The 14,705-nt window shown below is 51.0% G+C and overlaps 2 protein-coding genes across 5 annotated transcripts in view; one reads left to right on the top strand and one right to left on the bottom strand.

The window, feature by feature from the left end:
* The window catches only part of SPG11 (SPG11 vesicle trafficking associated, spatacsin), a 28,778-nt gene extending 23,290 nt beyond the window's left edge, over positions 1-5,488 (top strand). For all 3 annotated transcript variants that reach the window (XM_071754060.1, XM_071754061.1, XM_071754062.1), the window contains 8 exons: positions 818-955; positions 1,231-1,364; positions 1,890-1,997; positions 2,609-2,777; positions 3,451-3,539; positions 3,983-4,138; positions 4,588-4,739; positions 5,081-5,488. In XM_071754060.1, the coding sequence (XP_071610161.1) occupies positions 818-955; positions 1,231-1,364; positions 1,890-1,997; positions 2,609-2,777; positions 3,451-3,539; positions 3,983-4,138; positions 4,588-4,739; positions 5,081-5,261 (1,127 nt within the window). In that variant the 3' untranslated portion in view covers positions 5,262-5,488. The remainder of the gene's footprint in view (positions 1-817; positions 956-1,230; positions 1,365-1,889; positions 1,998-2,608; positions 2,778-3,450; positions 3,540-3,982; positions 4,139-4,587; positions 4,740-5,080) is intronic.
* A 987-nt stretch (positions 5,489-6,475) lies between these two features.
* EIF3J (eukaryotic translation initiation factor 3 subunit J) lies at positions 6,476-14,403 on the bottom strand. Of its 2 annotated transcripts, none has more exons than XM_071754063.1 (8): positions 14,257-14,403; positions 14,078-14,178; positions 10,821-10,878; positions 10,466-10,557; positions 9,966-10,080; positions 8,876-9,034; positions 7,821-7,894; positions 6,476-7,526 (listed from the first exon to the last, which is right to left on the bottom strand). In XM_071754063.1, the coding sequence occupies exons 1-8, from the start codon at positions 14,282-14,284 to the stop codon at positions 7,395-7,397; spliced, it is 759 nt and encodes a 252-aa protein (XP_071610164.1). In that variant the 5' UTR covers positions 14,285-14,403; the 3' UTR covers positions 6,476-7,394. The 2 variants fall into 2 exon arrangements, with proteins under 2 accessions (XP_071610164.1, XP_071610165.1); XM_071754064.1 differs by having other exon boundaries at positions 6,476-7,523.
* Between the last annotated feature and the right edge of the window lie 302 nt (positions 14,404-14,705).

Genomic DNA, 14,705 nt, shown 5'->3' with positions numbered 1-14,705 from the left:
TTTTTTTTTAAAAAAAAAAAAGGGGTTGTTTGTGTTTTGAGTCATGATCTTTGCACTCCCACATCATCTGACTTGGGAAGAGTCATGCTCATTTCTCTGTGAAAACCATAGCTGAAAGTTATCCCCCTTTTTTTTAATTCTTTCGGTTTTGTGAAATGAGGGCAGGAATTTTTCTGGGGGACTTTGCTATTTCAGTCACTTCTGACTAAACTCCTCAGTTAAATTCCTCACAACAAAGTTCCATGAAGAACAGTGAGCCATCAGATGGAGATTTTTGGGTTCAGGTGTGCTTTTCTTCCACTCTGCTGCTTCTCCCTCTGTTTGCTTCCCTTGTACCCCATCCCTTCATCAGCTCAGATGATTTGGTGAGCACCCTTCAGAGGTATCAACTTAACTCAGCAGAAAATAAAACTGGAAGAGTTTTCTGTGGAGTTCATGAGCTGAACTGGTTCATGGAAGAGTGTAAATTGGAGCCACTGCAAGGCATGGGTTTGAACTGCATAAGGAAATGGAAAAATGTTCTTTTTTTGCAGAAGCCTGCTGGATTTGTGGAGTTACAGGTGTAATTACAGTATCATTTCAGTTGTTTGGTAGGATTTTGTTGGACTGAACTGGCAAGACGTGGTATCTGATGCCTAAATTTAAGCAGTAAGATCAAAAGTGTCTGTGGAAGTGGAACTCCAAGCCCTGGCTCAGTCAGGGTGAAGTCACATTGGTTTGTTTGGGGTTTTTTTATTTGTTATCACTGAAGCTTCTCTCCTGGACAGTTCCCAGGTGTGACATGGCTCTCTCTCTCTCTCTCTCTTTGCTGCCACAGGACAGAAACATGTTCTGAACCCTGGAGCTGAGAGCCAGGCATTGCTGCAGCTTGCTCAGCTGTGCCAGGATCACACCCTGGTTGGCATGAAGCTGCTGGAGAAAATCTCTGCTGTGCCACGAGGGGACCGGGCGTGCAGTAAGTGACTGGCACAGGGATAAACCCCCAGGAATAACCCTCACCCCTGCTGCTGTCAAGCAGCTTTTGGTGGAGGGGGTTGGGGGGTTTTGGTGTGCTATAAAATAGTGCTTTAGAAACTGATCCAAACCCCAGAGACTGGGGGTCAGGCTGAGGGCAGCCTGTGACAGGAACACAGTGGCACAGGGACAGCTCAGCTTGGTGATCCTGGCCTGCTGTGAGGAGCAGGGAGAGAGGCACAGCAGCTTCCTCACCTGACCTCTCCTGTGCTCCAGTTACAGAGCTGCTGATTTTGGCCCACAGCTGCTTTACCTTGAGCTGCCACATGGAAGGAATCACCAGAGTCCTCCAAGCAGCACGGCTCCTCACAGAGGAACACTTGGCACCTAATGAAGAGTATGGGCTCGTGGTATGTGTGCTCAGTGCCAGATGTCTTCACCCAGGTGCTGCCTGGGGGTCTACATGTACATAAATTTCTCATCAGCAGAGCAGGGCTGATGGAACAGGGTACACACTGGTTCACCTCTGCCTGACTGGTCTTGTCCTGCCTGTGGCACACAGCTAAAGGTGGGGGCATGGTCTGATGTTGGCAGGTGAGGATTTTCAAGTTGCAGAAGCTCTAAGAAGGCTTCTCTGGAAAAGCAGGTGGAAAGGGTGTAGCAATCAGAATGGGAATGTCAAGCTCATTCAGCTCTTGGTGCAGTGGGGTGGTTTTGTTACCAGGCTGTCAGGTAAGTCCTGCCTTGAAGGGACTCCAGGAGGCTGAGACATGCCCAGTATATCAGTGTCACTGCTGAAGGGTTCACTGCAGTTATTTTTACTTGGCCAAATGATGTCCTTTCACCTCACAGTAAAACAGATGCAGCCCCTGAGTGCTGGGAGAGGGTTTTTCTGCTTTACTTGGAGCTTCTCTCACCCACTGTTGTGTCTGCAGGTCCGACTGCTCACTGGGATTGGCAGATACAATGAGATGACCTACATATTTGAACTGCTGCATGAGAAACACTACTTTGAAGTGCTCATGAGAAAGAAATTGGACCCAGTAGGTGGAAGGGGATAATGGGGAGAAACCTTCTAGGAAACTGTGTGGTTGCACTGGAAACAGCTATTTAAATAATAAGGTGGAATTATCTGGGGATTTTAATTGTTGGAGTGCACAAAGTTTTATAGCAATGAAGTAATTCTGGGTATTATTCTCTTTTTAGTTTAATAAGTTTGTTGTATATATGAACTATATATGAATGTTGTATATATATGAACTATAGTTCAGTGCAGCATTGAAACTTCAAGCTTGGGAATATCACTTGGAGTTTTCATAGAATCATAGAATCATGTCTTGCTTTGTTTTTAATTCCAATTAAGGCTTCACAGCTTTGTAAAAATCGTAAGTACTGATGGCTTTCTTGTAACAGAAATGAAGTCACAAAGAAATGTCAGTTTTGGTATGGGATGTGAGCAGATGAGTGCACAGGCACTGGAGTTCCTTACCTGAGCTGATGTAGTTACAGCCAGTGTAATATTGCTGTTAATAGGATGGAAAAACCTCAGAGGGGAAATCTTGGAAAATTGTAGCAGAACAGATTTGGTTGTGGGTACCAAAAGGTGAATGAAAAGGAAATCTCTGCAGATCTGAGTGTTCCTCTCCCTGCCCAGAGTGGGACACTGAAGAGAGCTCTGCTGGATTACATCAAGCGGTGCCGGCCCGGGGACAGCGAGAAGCACAACATGATCGCCCTCTGCTTCAGCATGTGCAGGGAGATCGGGGAGAACCACCAGGCTGCTGCTGCCACCCAGCTGAAACTCATCGACTCTCAGCCCTGGGGTGAGTGGGGGCTGCAGGGCCCAGACAGACAGGAGGAGAACCTGACACTGGAGGCGGGACCGTCCCTGCTGTGCTGCTGAGATCCGCTGCCTGGCGGGGGCCTCTCCAGCCTCGGGGTGGTTCTGTGCTTTGCATTTTTCTGGCTGCTCTGGTGTTTTTCAAGGAGCTGGGATGTTTGGCTCTTACATTCTGCATCCCAGCCATGGGAGGAGGGAAGGACCCAGGTGTGTTTTCCTCCCTTCAGAGGGCTGTGACACGCTGGGGTTTTGTATGAAGTGTTGGGGTTTTTATGGTTGTGCTCTGAACCCAGTGAGCTCTGTGCAGCTGGGAGGGTGCTGTGGGGCAGCAGCTGATCCTGCCCAGCAGCAGCCACCCCAGCAGCAGCCAAGGGGTTTCCTGGAGGAGTCTGGTAACAGGCAGTGCTTCTGTCTGCCATAGATGTCTGATTTTGGTTTCAGTGCTTCAGTCACTTGATTGGGTTCCAGCAGTAGCTTTGGTCCATAACAGAACAGGCACAAGTGTGTCTTTGCCCTTTTTCAGAGCCTTTTTTTTTGAACAAAAGGCCTTCTGCTGCTTTCTGAAACAATAGTAGGCACAGACTGGCTACCAAGAGCAATTTTTGTAACTTTAGTCACCTTTATAAATAATTGGTTCCTGTTTTTCCCCATTTCAGAGGAGTCTCTTCAGGATGTTGCAAATTTAAAGAAGCTGCTGCTGAAAGCTCTGACTCTCTTCATTGATGCTGCAGAAAGTTATTCCAAGGTAAAATGGGATGGAACTGTGGTCAGGGGTGAGCTGAACTGGGAGAACAAAGCTGCTGGAGGGAGGGGGTGTGGGTCCTGTCCCAGGAGAAGAGGAGCAAAGGAATCTCTGGCTCTGTCAGCTCAGCAGTGTCAGAAACACTGCTCAGGCTTTGACATTTAGGTTTGCAGTCAGGTTCCCCAGTTTTAGAGGAGTGACCATGAGCTTAGCTAGCAAGAAAAATATTTAAAAAGTGTTTAAACCTGGCGTGGTTGTGGGGAAAGCAGGACTTGGGGTGAGTGAAGCTTCACCTAAAACTAACTGAATACAATCAGCAGTGAAACTGTAGTGGTCTGGAAGATGAAACAGGAGACAACTCAGGAATGCTCTCAGGTGCTCTGAGGAATATTTTTCCCTTTCCTCTGGCCTCAGAGGCTTTGCCTCTCTCTGTGCTTTGTCCCCAGGACTCCTGTGTCCGGCAGGCCCTGCGCTGCAGCCGCCTGACCAAGCTCATCACCCTGCAGCTGCATTTCCTCAGCACAGGCCAGAGCACCATGCTGATCAACCTGACCCCCCAGAACCTGATGGACTCCATCCTGGCCTTGCCTAGATTCTACCAGGTGAGCTCAGCCTCCTCCTCTCGTGTTTTTTCTGAAAATGATTGTTCAGAAGGACTGAATCCCTCTGCCCCTGGGAGCACAATGCTCAGCTCTTCCTGTGGCCACTGAGACTGCAGCCCCTGGGCCTGGGGGGATCTCTGGGCACTCCTTGGGTGAGCTCTTGTGCTGCTGTCAATCTGCACTGTGGCCCTGATCTGCCTTGGAATCCATCACTTGTAAGCTTGAAAATATGAAAGAACTTTTTGAAGAGAACAACTCCCCTCTGACAAGAAAGTATTTGAGTGTTTTGTCACATTTCCCTGTGACGTGGCTGCTCTCAAGAAGAGCATCAGGAGATGGGCCAGGCAGACACATGTGGAATACTTACACTCTCACATTGCACAGGGGATGTTTCTGTGCAAGAAGAAACTCTTCTTGATCAGCAATTCCAGCATCTCTTCTCCCTGCAGGCAGCAATTGTGGCTGAGGCTTACGAGTTTGTTCCAGACTGGGCTGAGGTTCTCTATCAACAAGTGGTCACCAAGGGGGACTTCACTTACTTAGAAGAGTTCAAACAGCAGCAGCCCCTGAAGCCCCTCATGTTTGAGGAGATTGCTAAGAAGTAAGTCACAGGGTGGGCAAACTGGAACCTTTTTTTTGCAGAGGCTGCTTTAGAAGAGCAGCTGTGAGTTTCCTGGTGTGCAGGTCTTGGTGCTGCTCTGACCTGTTCAGTGAGGAAGTGCAGTGTCTGTGGAAATGGCACTGGATCTGCCACTTGTCCTGAGCCACAGAACCAGGCTGCCCCAGGGCTGCTCAGGTCACACGTGGGTTTGAAATGAAAATAACCAGGAGAATCCAATGTACCTGTTGAGCACAACCTCTGTCTAACAGCTGCAGTTCTTACAGGTCAATAGTGAGTCCTAGAGCCACTGCCTGTTTCCTGACACCTGCACTTCTTTTCAGAGTTAAGCAACACCCACCTACTGATGCTGCTCTGAAAAATCTGAAGAAATTGCTGAGTTACTGTGAAGATGTCTACACTTACTACAGGCTGGCTTATGATAACAAGTTCTATGATGTGGTAAATACACTTCTGAAGGATGCCCAGACTGGCTGCTGCCTCAAGGACATGTTGGCAAACTAAACCCACCCTCTGGAAGTGGAGACTGGCTCTGACAAGTGCCAGTGCCACAGCATCCTGCAGGGCTGGTGCTGAGCCTTTAACAGGTATTTTTAGCAATTCCTTGCTTACAGGGAGACACTGCTGTGTGACAGCTACTCCACAAGTCTGGTGGTGGTTGTAAATATTTAAAACGCTGAGAGTGTGTTAACCTGAAATTGTGTTTTGTATAATAAATCTGTTTACAAAATGCTCAGCCTGGCACAGCTGATGGTGACCCAGAGAGATCCAGGAGTGGGGGTGATGATCACCAAAGGCTGAAGCAGAAGGTGCAGAATCTCCAGTGCAGTGACACAATGGAATGAGCTGGGGGAAGTTTCAGACCCACACCAGGTTCAGCTGTTCCTTGATTCCAGCCTGGTCACCTGGGTTGGTTTGGTAGCTGAGTGAAGTGAAGCAGTCCTGCACAACTCAAGGAGCAAATACTTAATTTGCTGCTGGCTTGGAGTAAGGGACATAATGAAGCACGAGCTGACAATCTCCTTTGGGGTGCTGAACATTTTAATGCCAGCAACTGCTGCATAAACCAATCCCTTCCTTGCACAGTATTTACCTCAGCTCTGCAGCAGCAGCAGCAGCAGGAGAGTTGTACCCAGGCAAACATCCACGTGGCACCAGCTCCTTCCCTAAAGAAACACTCACACAGGGAGGGTTCTCCCTCAGCAGAACCCAACTTGTAATTCCTGTTTCATTCAGTCTTGTGAGAACCAATTAGGCTGAGTTGGCTGTAACTGCTGGCAGGCTTTTAGCTTCAACTTTGAAGAACCTGGAGGTGCCCTCCCAAGAGTCACCATCCCTGGGACCCCTGCAGATGGGAGAGATCCAGAGGAAGGAGCAGCTGCCTGGGGGGAGCACAGAGCTCTCCTGTCCACCCTGGGAACAGACACCTGAGTACACACAGCCTCCTCAATGCTCCTAAGGTAAGAATGAGCCACTGGGCTCAGCAGTTCCAGCACCAGAAAATATTAAGTTTGTCATGGAAATGCTTGTGTTATGGCATCCCACCAGGATTCTGTTTACCATCAGCATCTCTAAGTCTTAGTGTAAGGAACAGACATTTTACAGTGCAAAATTTAGCTGCTTTAACCCCATCTGAGCTGCAAACCAGAGCAAAGCCCAGACCTGTGGTGCCCCCACCACTTCAGGCACTGAAAGAACTGGGCCAAGGACAGCTGTGCTGAAGTCCTCAATAGTGATTTTTATTAAATTAGTTGCTTTATAAAACATTGCAGATGTTGTAATTGTTAACATAACAATTTGCCCAACTGTATTAACTGTTGCAGTTTGCTAAGCAAGTTTGTTGTTGATTCTTTTTTTTTTTTTTTTTAAATGAAAGAAAATGGCTGAGTTGTGAAAGATTTACCACAACCCAGGAGAGACCAAAAGGAAGTCTTGTTTTCTTACACTTAAACCAGGCAATTACTGTTAAAGAATACCCAACCCATACAGCTGCATTAGTAGAAATTCAGATGAATGGAAACTAAACTTTATACTCAAGACACAAATAGGTTTGTTTGTTGTTTTTTTTTTTCCAAACAAGCAACTCTCCCCTGGCCCTGCCCACCACGGGTGCTGCTCTGAGGGAAAGCTCTGGAGCAGTGGGTGTCTCCCAGGACCCCTGCCCAGGAGCAGCCTCCTGCAGGTCACTGTTCCCTTTCACAAGATGCTGAAAACCTCAAGCTCTAAAACTTAAGACAAAGCAATACTAAGTGCACACCATGCCCTTGCTGCAAACTGCTTTTGTTCCTCAAACAGCTGATTCTGGGAGGTACAGTTAAGGCCATGTTACTGGACTGTGCTGGTAATAATACTGGGCTGTGCTGGGATTCAGTCACAATTTAGTGGCTGTTACTCTAAAATCAAACAGCAACAGCTCCCATTATCAGAATTTTGGGGGGTTTTAGCTGCAATTTCCATAGCTTTTAAATGTCTTCATTCTAACCCCTGCCCACAGAGCAGGGAGGCTTCAGCACAGCCCCAGCAGCACAGTGACACTGCAAGTCTGATTGTAGCATTTGGCAGAATTTAAAGGAAAAGTTGTGCTACATGTTTAAGGGGTTATGGGCAACAGAAAGACAACAGAAGGGGAGATAAATGTCACATGAAGTCTTCAAAGTCTTGTACATATTCTCCATCATATCCTCCATAATCAGCCAGGTCATCTTTCATCGTAGCCTTTAAGCCACCTCCAGGAACAACACCTTTTTTCTTCTTTTTGGCTTTATTCTGCTTAAATAGGAAGAACACCTTTACTGTAAAATCCCCATGAGGGAGAGGGGCATGAGACACATGAACTCCCAGAGGTGGGCAGCAGGTAGATCCCAGCTGTGTGCATTAACTGAGGTTGTGCCTGTGCTCTCCAGATCACTCAACTCCTGATTACCTCACACAGTGAAGAGGATTTAACTCTAAATCAGTGTTTGAGGTTATCATTTAATCTCCTGCTACTACCTAAGCAAACCCAGCAGCTTCCCCTTTCCCACTCAGCCCCAGAGCAGGGACAGAAGCACACACAGCTCTTACCTTTTCTTGTTTTTGCTTTTCACTGCATAGTACTGTCAAAGTATTTGTGATCTTTTTCAAATCATCAACTTCCACTGCATCGAGGAAAGAAAAAAATATGTCCCATCAGTATTGTTCTTAGCAGACAGTTAATAATCAGCAGCATTCTCTAAAAACCAGAAGTAAGGGTGAGTAGTAAGTAGGGGTAATTACTTGATTTAAATCAGCAAAGACAGACTGGGTGGTTCTGCTCCTTCTCCCCACAGTCACCATCTCAGATGGTCCCTGGGAAGCTGCTCAAATGTTGGAGAAGGTAAAATTGGGCAGTGAGGAGTCAGTGAACACAGAGCCTCAGTGAGGCAGCATCTGAACAGTAAAATGTGGATACAGGAAAACACAGTAAAACACACCAAAAGGAGCAGTGGGTGATCATCAGTTATTAATAAACAAATGGCCCCAGAGTTTGTGAGTCCCTCACTTGGAAAGATCTGGAGCCCACGTGCAAGTTGCCAGCCCCAGCAGCAGGGTATTTATACAGCTCTAAAGCAGATCAAGTTACAGTGAAGGACAACATGGCTGCAGCACAGGGAAGATCTCAAGCCATGAGCTCACCAGGGACTGCAGCCTCCCAGAGCAGTGCAAAAAGGGAGTTTAAATTCATTTTATCTCTGTGCAGTTACATGGTAAATGCCAGAACAGTTTCTTTTAGATGAACTCAGGTTTTCTAACAGTTTCCTTCCAAATGAGCCACACAATTTCTATGGCTCAGAGAATTTAAAAACTATTATTATTTTAAAAATGGCTTCAAGAAAAACATGCAAGGTTAGACCAGCATAAAAATTCAGACTCTTAAAATGACTCTCTTGACCTGACAGCCACAAGAGTGCAACTCTTGTTCCTGCACACAACCTGTAACAAAGTTTGTGGGAAGGGAACCTGACACCAGGGAGTGAAACATCAGTGTTGCACTGAGTATGAAGAACACAGCCCATCCCATTTAACCCTCCCCGAAGCAGCAGGGTTCCAGCTGCAGCTCAGAGGGGTTGGGCGCAGTGCTGGGGGGGTTTGTCACTCACATGAAATGCACACATCTCGCACTAATGCTTCCAAAAAGCTCCCGTAGTGTAAGGACTTCTCATACTGTGTGATCTTCTCTTTCAGCAGCTTCCCAAATTCCGTGAAGTCATCTTTGGAAGAGGGATTCATGGCATCTATTCCACAAGTGTTATTTACACCTGCACAGGGAGAGGAGAGGAGTTACAGACCACGGGAGGTGTGATGCCTGGGAGATGGCACCAGAGGAAACAAGAAGCCTCCCTCCCATGGAGCTCTTCACACAGCAAAAGCTTCACAAAACCAAAGCTGAGGTTTCCTCACTCACCTGCCCCTGGCTGCTGCCACACAAAGCCTGAGCCAGGAAGCTGTAGAGAAAAGGATTCTGCTGCAAAGCTTCAGCATTTCAGCCAGCATTCCACATGGAGCCCCTTTCCCCTCAAATAATGAACTCCTGCCTTGAGCTCCTAAGTGTAAAATTTAGTTGGTTCTTGACAAAAATGCTCAACATCTCCCCCAAGGCACTGTACTCTTTCTGAAGACTTGCAGAGCAGTTTTCCCTGAGTAATAAGCTGTATAATTAATTCTCTGTCATCAAGGCACCACGCTTTCATGTCTGAGGAATGCTGCTATGAATCAGGATCTGTGCTGGCTCTGGCAGAGCCCAAACCCAGAGTGATCTCTGCACCAGGAAACCACCTCCTCCCTCACCCAGCTGCCTTGCTCAACATCCCCCCCAGGACACTGCCTGAAGTGACAAGTGACTGAGCTCTGCTGTGCCACCACCCTCATCCAGAGCTCTTTAAACCCATGCATAAAGCACCTCAGAACATTTCATCAGCAATCCTTTCCCTACCACCTCTTGCCATGACCTCTTTCAGATGCAGAAAAAGCACCCTCTGTTTATTCTGAAGGTGTTTTTGTGGTTCTTGCTGTCAGTACCACGAGATGCCTCCAGCAGCTGGAATTACCCAGGAGGATAAATGCCCCTCTTTATCCTCAGTAACACAACCTGCTCCAGCAGTCAAATCCTGCTCAGAGCTCCCTGCAGAGTGTCCCCACACAGCAGTTTTACTCCTGGGATGCTCCATCCCCTGCCCAGCACACACTTACCAAATGTCTCTTTTGCTAACTCAAGGTCTGACTCCTCTTGTAGCTTCTTTAGTCGTAGTTTATCTGCTAACTGTTCTTCTGGTGTCAGCTCCTTCTGTTCCTCTGGTGCCTCTAACTGGATTTGAAAAGATGGATATTGGGAGAAGGTCACACCTCTTACCCCTGAGCAGAGGCAGGACAAGAGCCCCCTGAGTGGCTCCTTTCAGGCTGGGGTCAGTCAGTGCTCCCCCAGCAGCCCTGAGAACCCCCCTGGTTACTGAATTGTTCAATGTGCCCAGTTCTGGGCACATTTTCCCCATTAATTTCCCCAATAAACATCACTGCAGCACCCTGAGGAGTTAGAGACACTGAAGCTGACAGCCCCCAGATGTTAAGTACAAGATCTGAGTTTGTTTGGTTGATCAGACCAGTCAGGATCTTAACAGGTCCTGTTCAGCCATTAAAAAAAACCTGAACCTGCCCTCTACATTGTATGAGACCTGGAAGAAAAAAAGCATTACCCTTTTCTTAAGCTCCTCTTGCTTTTTCTTCTGTAGCTTTTCTTTTTCTTTTATTTTTTCTGCTATTTTCTTTTTTTCTGAAACTTTGGGTTCTGCAAAACATGGAACAATCAGCACTCAGTAGATCTACTCGTGTATTTTTTTTTTCAGCAGCTCTGAACAACCATTAACCAGTGAGCCATGGAGCTCAGTTCCCAGGACCTGAGCACACCAGAGCTGAAGCCACACTCTGCCAAAACCAAACCAAACCCAACCCTCCTTGGCAAGTGGGTTTGATCCTTTAGATACAGCCCAGGCAAACCCAGAGCCTGTCCTGATGCTGCAGACAGAGCCACGTGTTCCTTCTCAGCCTTACCTTGCTTTACCTCTGTCTCCTTTACCTCCTCCTCTTCCTCCTCATCATCCCAGTTATCCTGCAAAATAAGTTTCGGTTCAGATTCTTTTACAGACACTTTCTGGATGGTGGCTTCCAGGTGACCTCTGCAAACACTTCTGCAGAGCAGGGAGCTGTGAGAGCTGATCAGACAGTCCAGGGCCTGCTCCTCCTTTTACTGAGAGACTCAGAAAGCTTCTGTCAATGCAGTTACAAAAAAACAAGACCATCAGCAGTCAAATCAACACCCAGTAAACTGAGTTTATTGCCATTCCCTGTGCCACAGGTTGCAAGGTGCTGGGGTGTCACTGGGTGTCACTGGGCCCTGGGAGGAGGAGCAGCTCCCAACAGCACAGGGCCATGGCTCTGACCAAGATTCCTGTTTTTATCAGCAAAGCAGCCATCAGAACACTCAAACAAATCCCTTCAGTGTTCTTGTCCTCGTGCCACTCCAAACTCAGGTGTGCAGCCCCCAGGTGGGGATCCCCAAGCCCTACACCAGGTTGGAAGTTACACCAAGTGGCACTCAGCATGTGCACAGCAGGAGCCACAGCCAGGAAACCACTCAGGAACCTGATTTTAGGGGCCTGTTTCAGCTGATCTGCTGGCTTAGGAGATCACATCTGACAAGAACAACTTACTCAGACTCACATCCTGCCACCACCTCACTCCAGGTAAGCTTGAAAACCAGAAATGCTGAATTTTGTGATTTTTTGCAGGGCAAAAATAAATGCAAGGCATTTATTGACTTCTCAGGGCTGCAGTGCCAGGTGCTGATCCAAGCAAGGCAGACACCCCAGCTCCTCTACCACCTCACTCAAATTAATTGGCACTTGTGAGGGCTCCAGCTTCCCTACCACATTCCAAGAAGCTGACTGGGATCTGGAGCAGCATTATTTTAGCTCCTATCTAATTAAGAGTTTGTTACACCCACTTCTTAAATAGCCCTCTTCATTTCTGCTCTGCACAGCTTGCTGCCTCATCCCCTGCCCTGACCTTCAGGGGCTGGTGCTGGGTGTTTGAGGGGGGGCACCCACCAGGATGCTGGGAGCTCCTGGGAATCACTGGTGCAACTGGGAGGCTCTGGAGAGGGGGGGTGGGCACGGATTTCCTGGCCAGGACAGACAGAGTCCTTGCCCCAGGCTGCAGCTGAGCTGCTGGAGCCCCTGGGGGGCAGGGGGAGCCCTGGCCCTGCCTCCCCCCGAGCTCCCAGGGGGAATTTTAAGATCTGGAAGGGATTTTCAGAGCCCACCCCCAGCCCTGCCAGCAGAACAAGGGGGCTGGGACCAACCCAGGAGACTTCACCTCCTCAGCCTGGAGGGGGGGATCTCCCACCCTCACCTTTCCCCAAGCTCTGGGGTCTGAAAAAAAATCAATAGGAAAATAATTAATACTGAGTGGGCTTGGGGTTTGTTTTGGGGTTTTTTTTCCTACTAGAAGGCCAGGAGATTCATCCAAATGCACACCTGATGCTGTGTCTGGTAACTCCAGTGAATTCCCTTGGAGGGAAAGGGAAAGGCCTGAGTGCTTTGTCTCTGCACTGGTTCCCAGTTTATTCCCAAGAGGATTCTTTATTCCCAAGCATTCCAGCAGCACTTCCTTATGCCACTTCACTGAAACCAGGCTGCTGAGAGCACCTTCCATCTCAGGTAAATGCAGCCCTGCTGGGAGCAGCTCTCTGCCAGGTCACACACCTCATGACACGTGCCCTGACCACCTGAAAATTCACATTATTCCCCCTAAAAACCAGAGCACACGACTGGGAGGTGAGAGGCACTCCCTCCAGCTAAACCTAAGCCTCTCCTGCAGAGAGAAAAAGCTGCCCAGGGGTGGCCAGCAGGCCAGGGGTGAGAGGCAGTCTGTAACTTAAAAAAATCCCACAAAACTATCAGAGAAGGGGAACTGTGTTTTTCCAGCTGTTTATAAAAACACCCCTAAGCTCCCTAAGGACAACCACCTGGGTGTCTTTCAGACCTTCTGGTACCACAGCCTAAATAACAACCCCAGGTGCTTGCTCAGTCAGCAGCAGCACAGCCTCAGGAAGGGTCACACAGCTTCAGGAAGTGTCACACAGCTTCAGAAAGTGTCACACAGCTTCAGGAAGGGTCACACAGCTTCAGGAAGGGTCACACAGCTTCAGAAAGGGTCACACAGCTTCAGAAAGGGTCACACAGGCAGCCACACCACAGTGACCAAGTCCTGACACTGCCCCTCACAGCACCTGAGCACCTTGATTGGAAACCAGGAGCTTTTCCAGCTGACCTATTTCCACTCAAGCACATCCCCTCTGTGTTCTCTGGCACTGTTTTGCTTTGCTGTCCCCATCAGGGTGACACAAACTCAGGTTTGTAGCACCCACCCCCAGCCCCCCCGTGCTCGGGGACAGCTCAGGGGTGGTGCAGGAGCAAAGCTTTGGAGCTCAGGTGTGAAGTGAGGAGCCCACGGGTGAGCAGGGACTGACTGGAGGCAGCCCCACGGGTGAGCAGGGCCTGGGATCAGCCCCACGGGTGAGCAGGGCCTGGGATCAGCCCCACGGGTGAGCAGGGCCTGGGATCAGCCCCACGGGTGAGCAGGGCCTGGGATCAGCCATCACTCAGTGAAACACAGCAAAGCTGTGTGAGCACAGGGCTGGGGTCTGTGTCCAGCCAGGCTGCTGCTCTGGGAGGATCTGAAAGGCAGAGCAGGGTGGAAGCCACACCAGGAGGGTTCGGGTTCTGCTGAAGAGCAGGAGCACGAACCCCGCTCTGCCCCCACCAGACCCCCCCTCGGGACCCCCCAACACAACGCTCAGGACTGGGGGCTCAGGGGACCCCGCCGGCCACTGCAAAGCACCCAGAGACCTGGGAGCAGCTGGGAAGCAGGAGGTGGATCCCCTGGGAGCAGCTGGGAAGGCGCCCGGGAGCCCCCCGGGAGCCCCAGCGCCGCGGGAAGGGGCCTCGGGCAGAGCCCCCGCCCCAGGGGGCACCGTGCGGGGCCGGGCTCGCTTCCCACCCGGCCCCGGGATTCTCCCGAGTCACCAGCGCTGCCCTCCCGGAGCCCCGCGCAGGCCCCGCTGTGGGACACGCGTTCCCGAACCCTCCCGAACCCTCCCGGCCCGGCGGTTCCGGCCCAGCCTGCGGGGCTTTCCCCAGCCGCCCCCGCACACGCGGCCCCAGATGGCAGCGGCCCCCGGGAGGCCCTGTCCGTCCCGTCCCGTCCCGTCCCGCTCCCCGCCGCCCCCGGGCCGCCCAGGCCCGCACCTTCACGTCGTCCTCCTCATCCTCGCCGGCCCAGCGGTCTCCGGCCACTCCCGGCACCAGCCGCTTCGCCACCGGCTCCACCACCTCGAAGCTGTCGGCGTCTGTACGGGGAGAGGAGAGCGGGTGAGCGGGGCAGGGGGTGAGGGGATCCCTGTGGAGGCGGCGGGGCCGACACCTACCCCAGGAATCCGCCGCCTCCGCCGCCATCTTCCCCGCCGGCGCTGGCAGCGGGCACGGTGAGGCGGCCGAGCCAGAGCGGCCCCAGCCCAGCGCCGCGCGGGGCACGCCGGGACGGCGGCGGACTGCCGGGGGAGGGGACTGCCGGGAGCGCGGTCCGCCCCGCGCGGGGCTGGGCTGAGGGGGGGGGGGGGGGAGACAGCGGGGGATCCCGCACACCGGCACACGCACAGCTCCGGCTCGGCTCGGCTCGGCCCGGCCCGGCCCGGCCCGGCTCGGTTCGGTTCGGTTCGGTTCGGTCCGGTCCGGTCCCGGGCGCGGTGCTCTGCCGCGGGGAGGCTCCGGGCGCTATCGCGGAGCCGCAGCTGCGGGGTTGGGCACCGGGCGGGGCTGAGCGGGCACGGGTGGGGCTGCAGCTCCCGGGGCTCTCGGTCCCGTCCCGGGGCTCTCG

The sequence above is a fragment of the Heliangelus exortis genome, chromosome 11, assembly GCF_036169615.1.
Source record: "Heliangelus exortis chromosome 11, bHelExo1.hap1, whole genome shotgun sequence".
NCBI lineage: Eukaryota > Metazoa > Chordata > Aves > Apodiformes > Trochilidae > Heliangelus > Heliangelus exortis.
The sequence above is the reverse complement of the archived record's forward strand: the minus strand, read 5'-3'. Positions and strand labels throughout refer to the sequence as shown.

What these genes read in the sequence shown, in the direction of transcription:
- EIF3J (XM_071754063.1), bottom strand. Translation starts at nt 14,284, where the DNA reads ATGGCGGCGGAGGCGGCGGATTCCTGGG. An exon ending in AAGAGGAGCTTAAGAAAAGG is followed by an intron (nt 10,081 to 10,465) that starts GTAATGCTTTTT and finishes TTTCAAATCCAG; the next exon opens with TTAGAGGCACCAGAGGAACA. An exon ending in GCGAGATGTGTGCATTTCAT is followed by an intron (nt 7,895 to 8,875) that starts GTGAGTGACAAA and finishes TCCTCGATGCAG; the next exon opens with TGGAAGTTGATGATTTGAAA.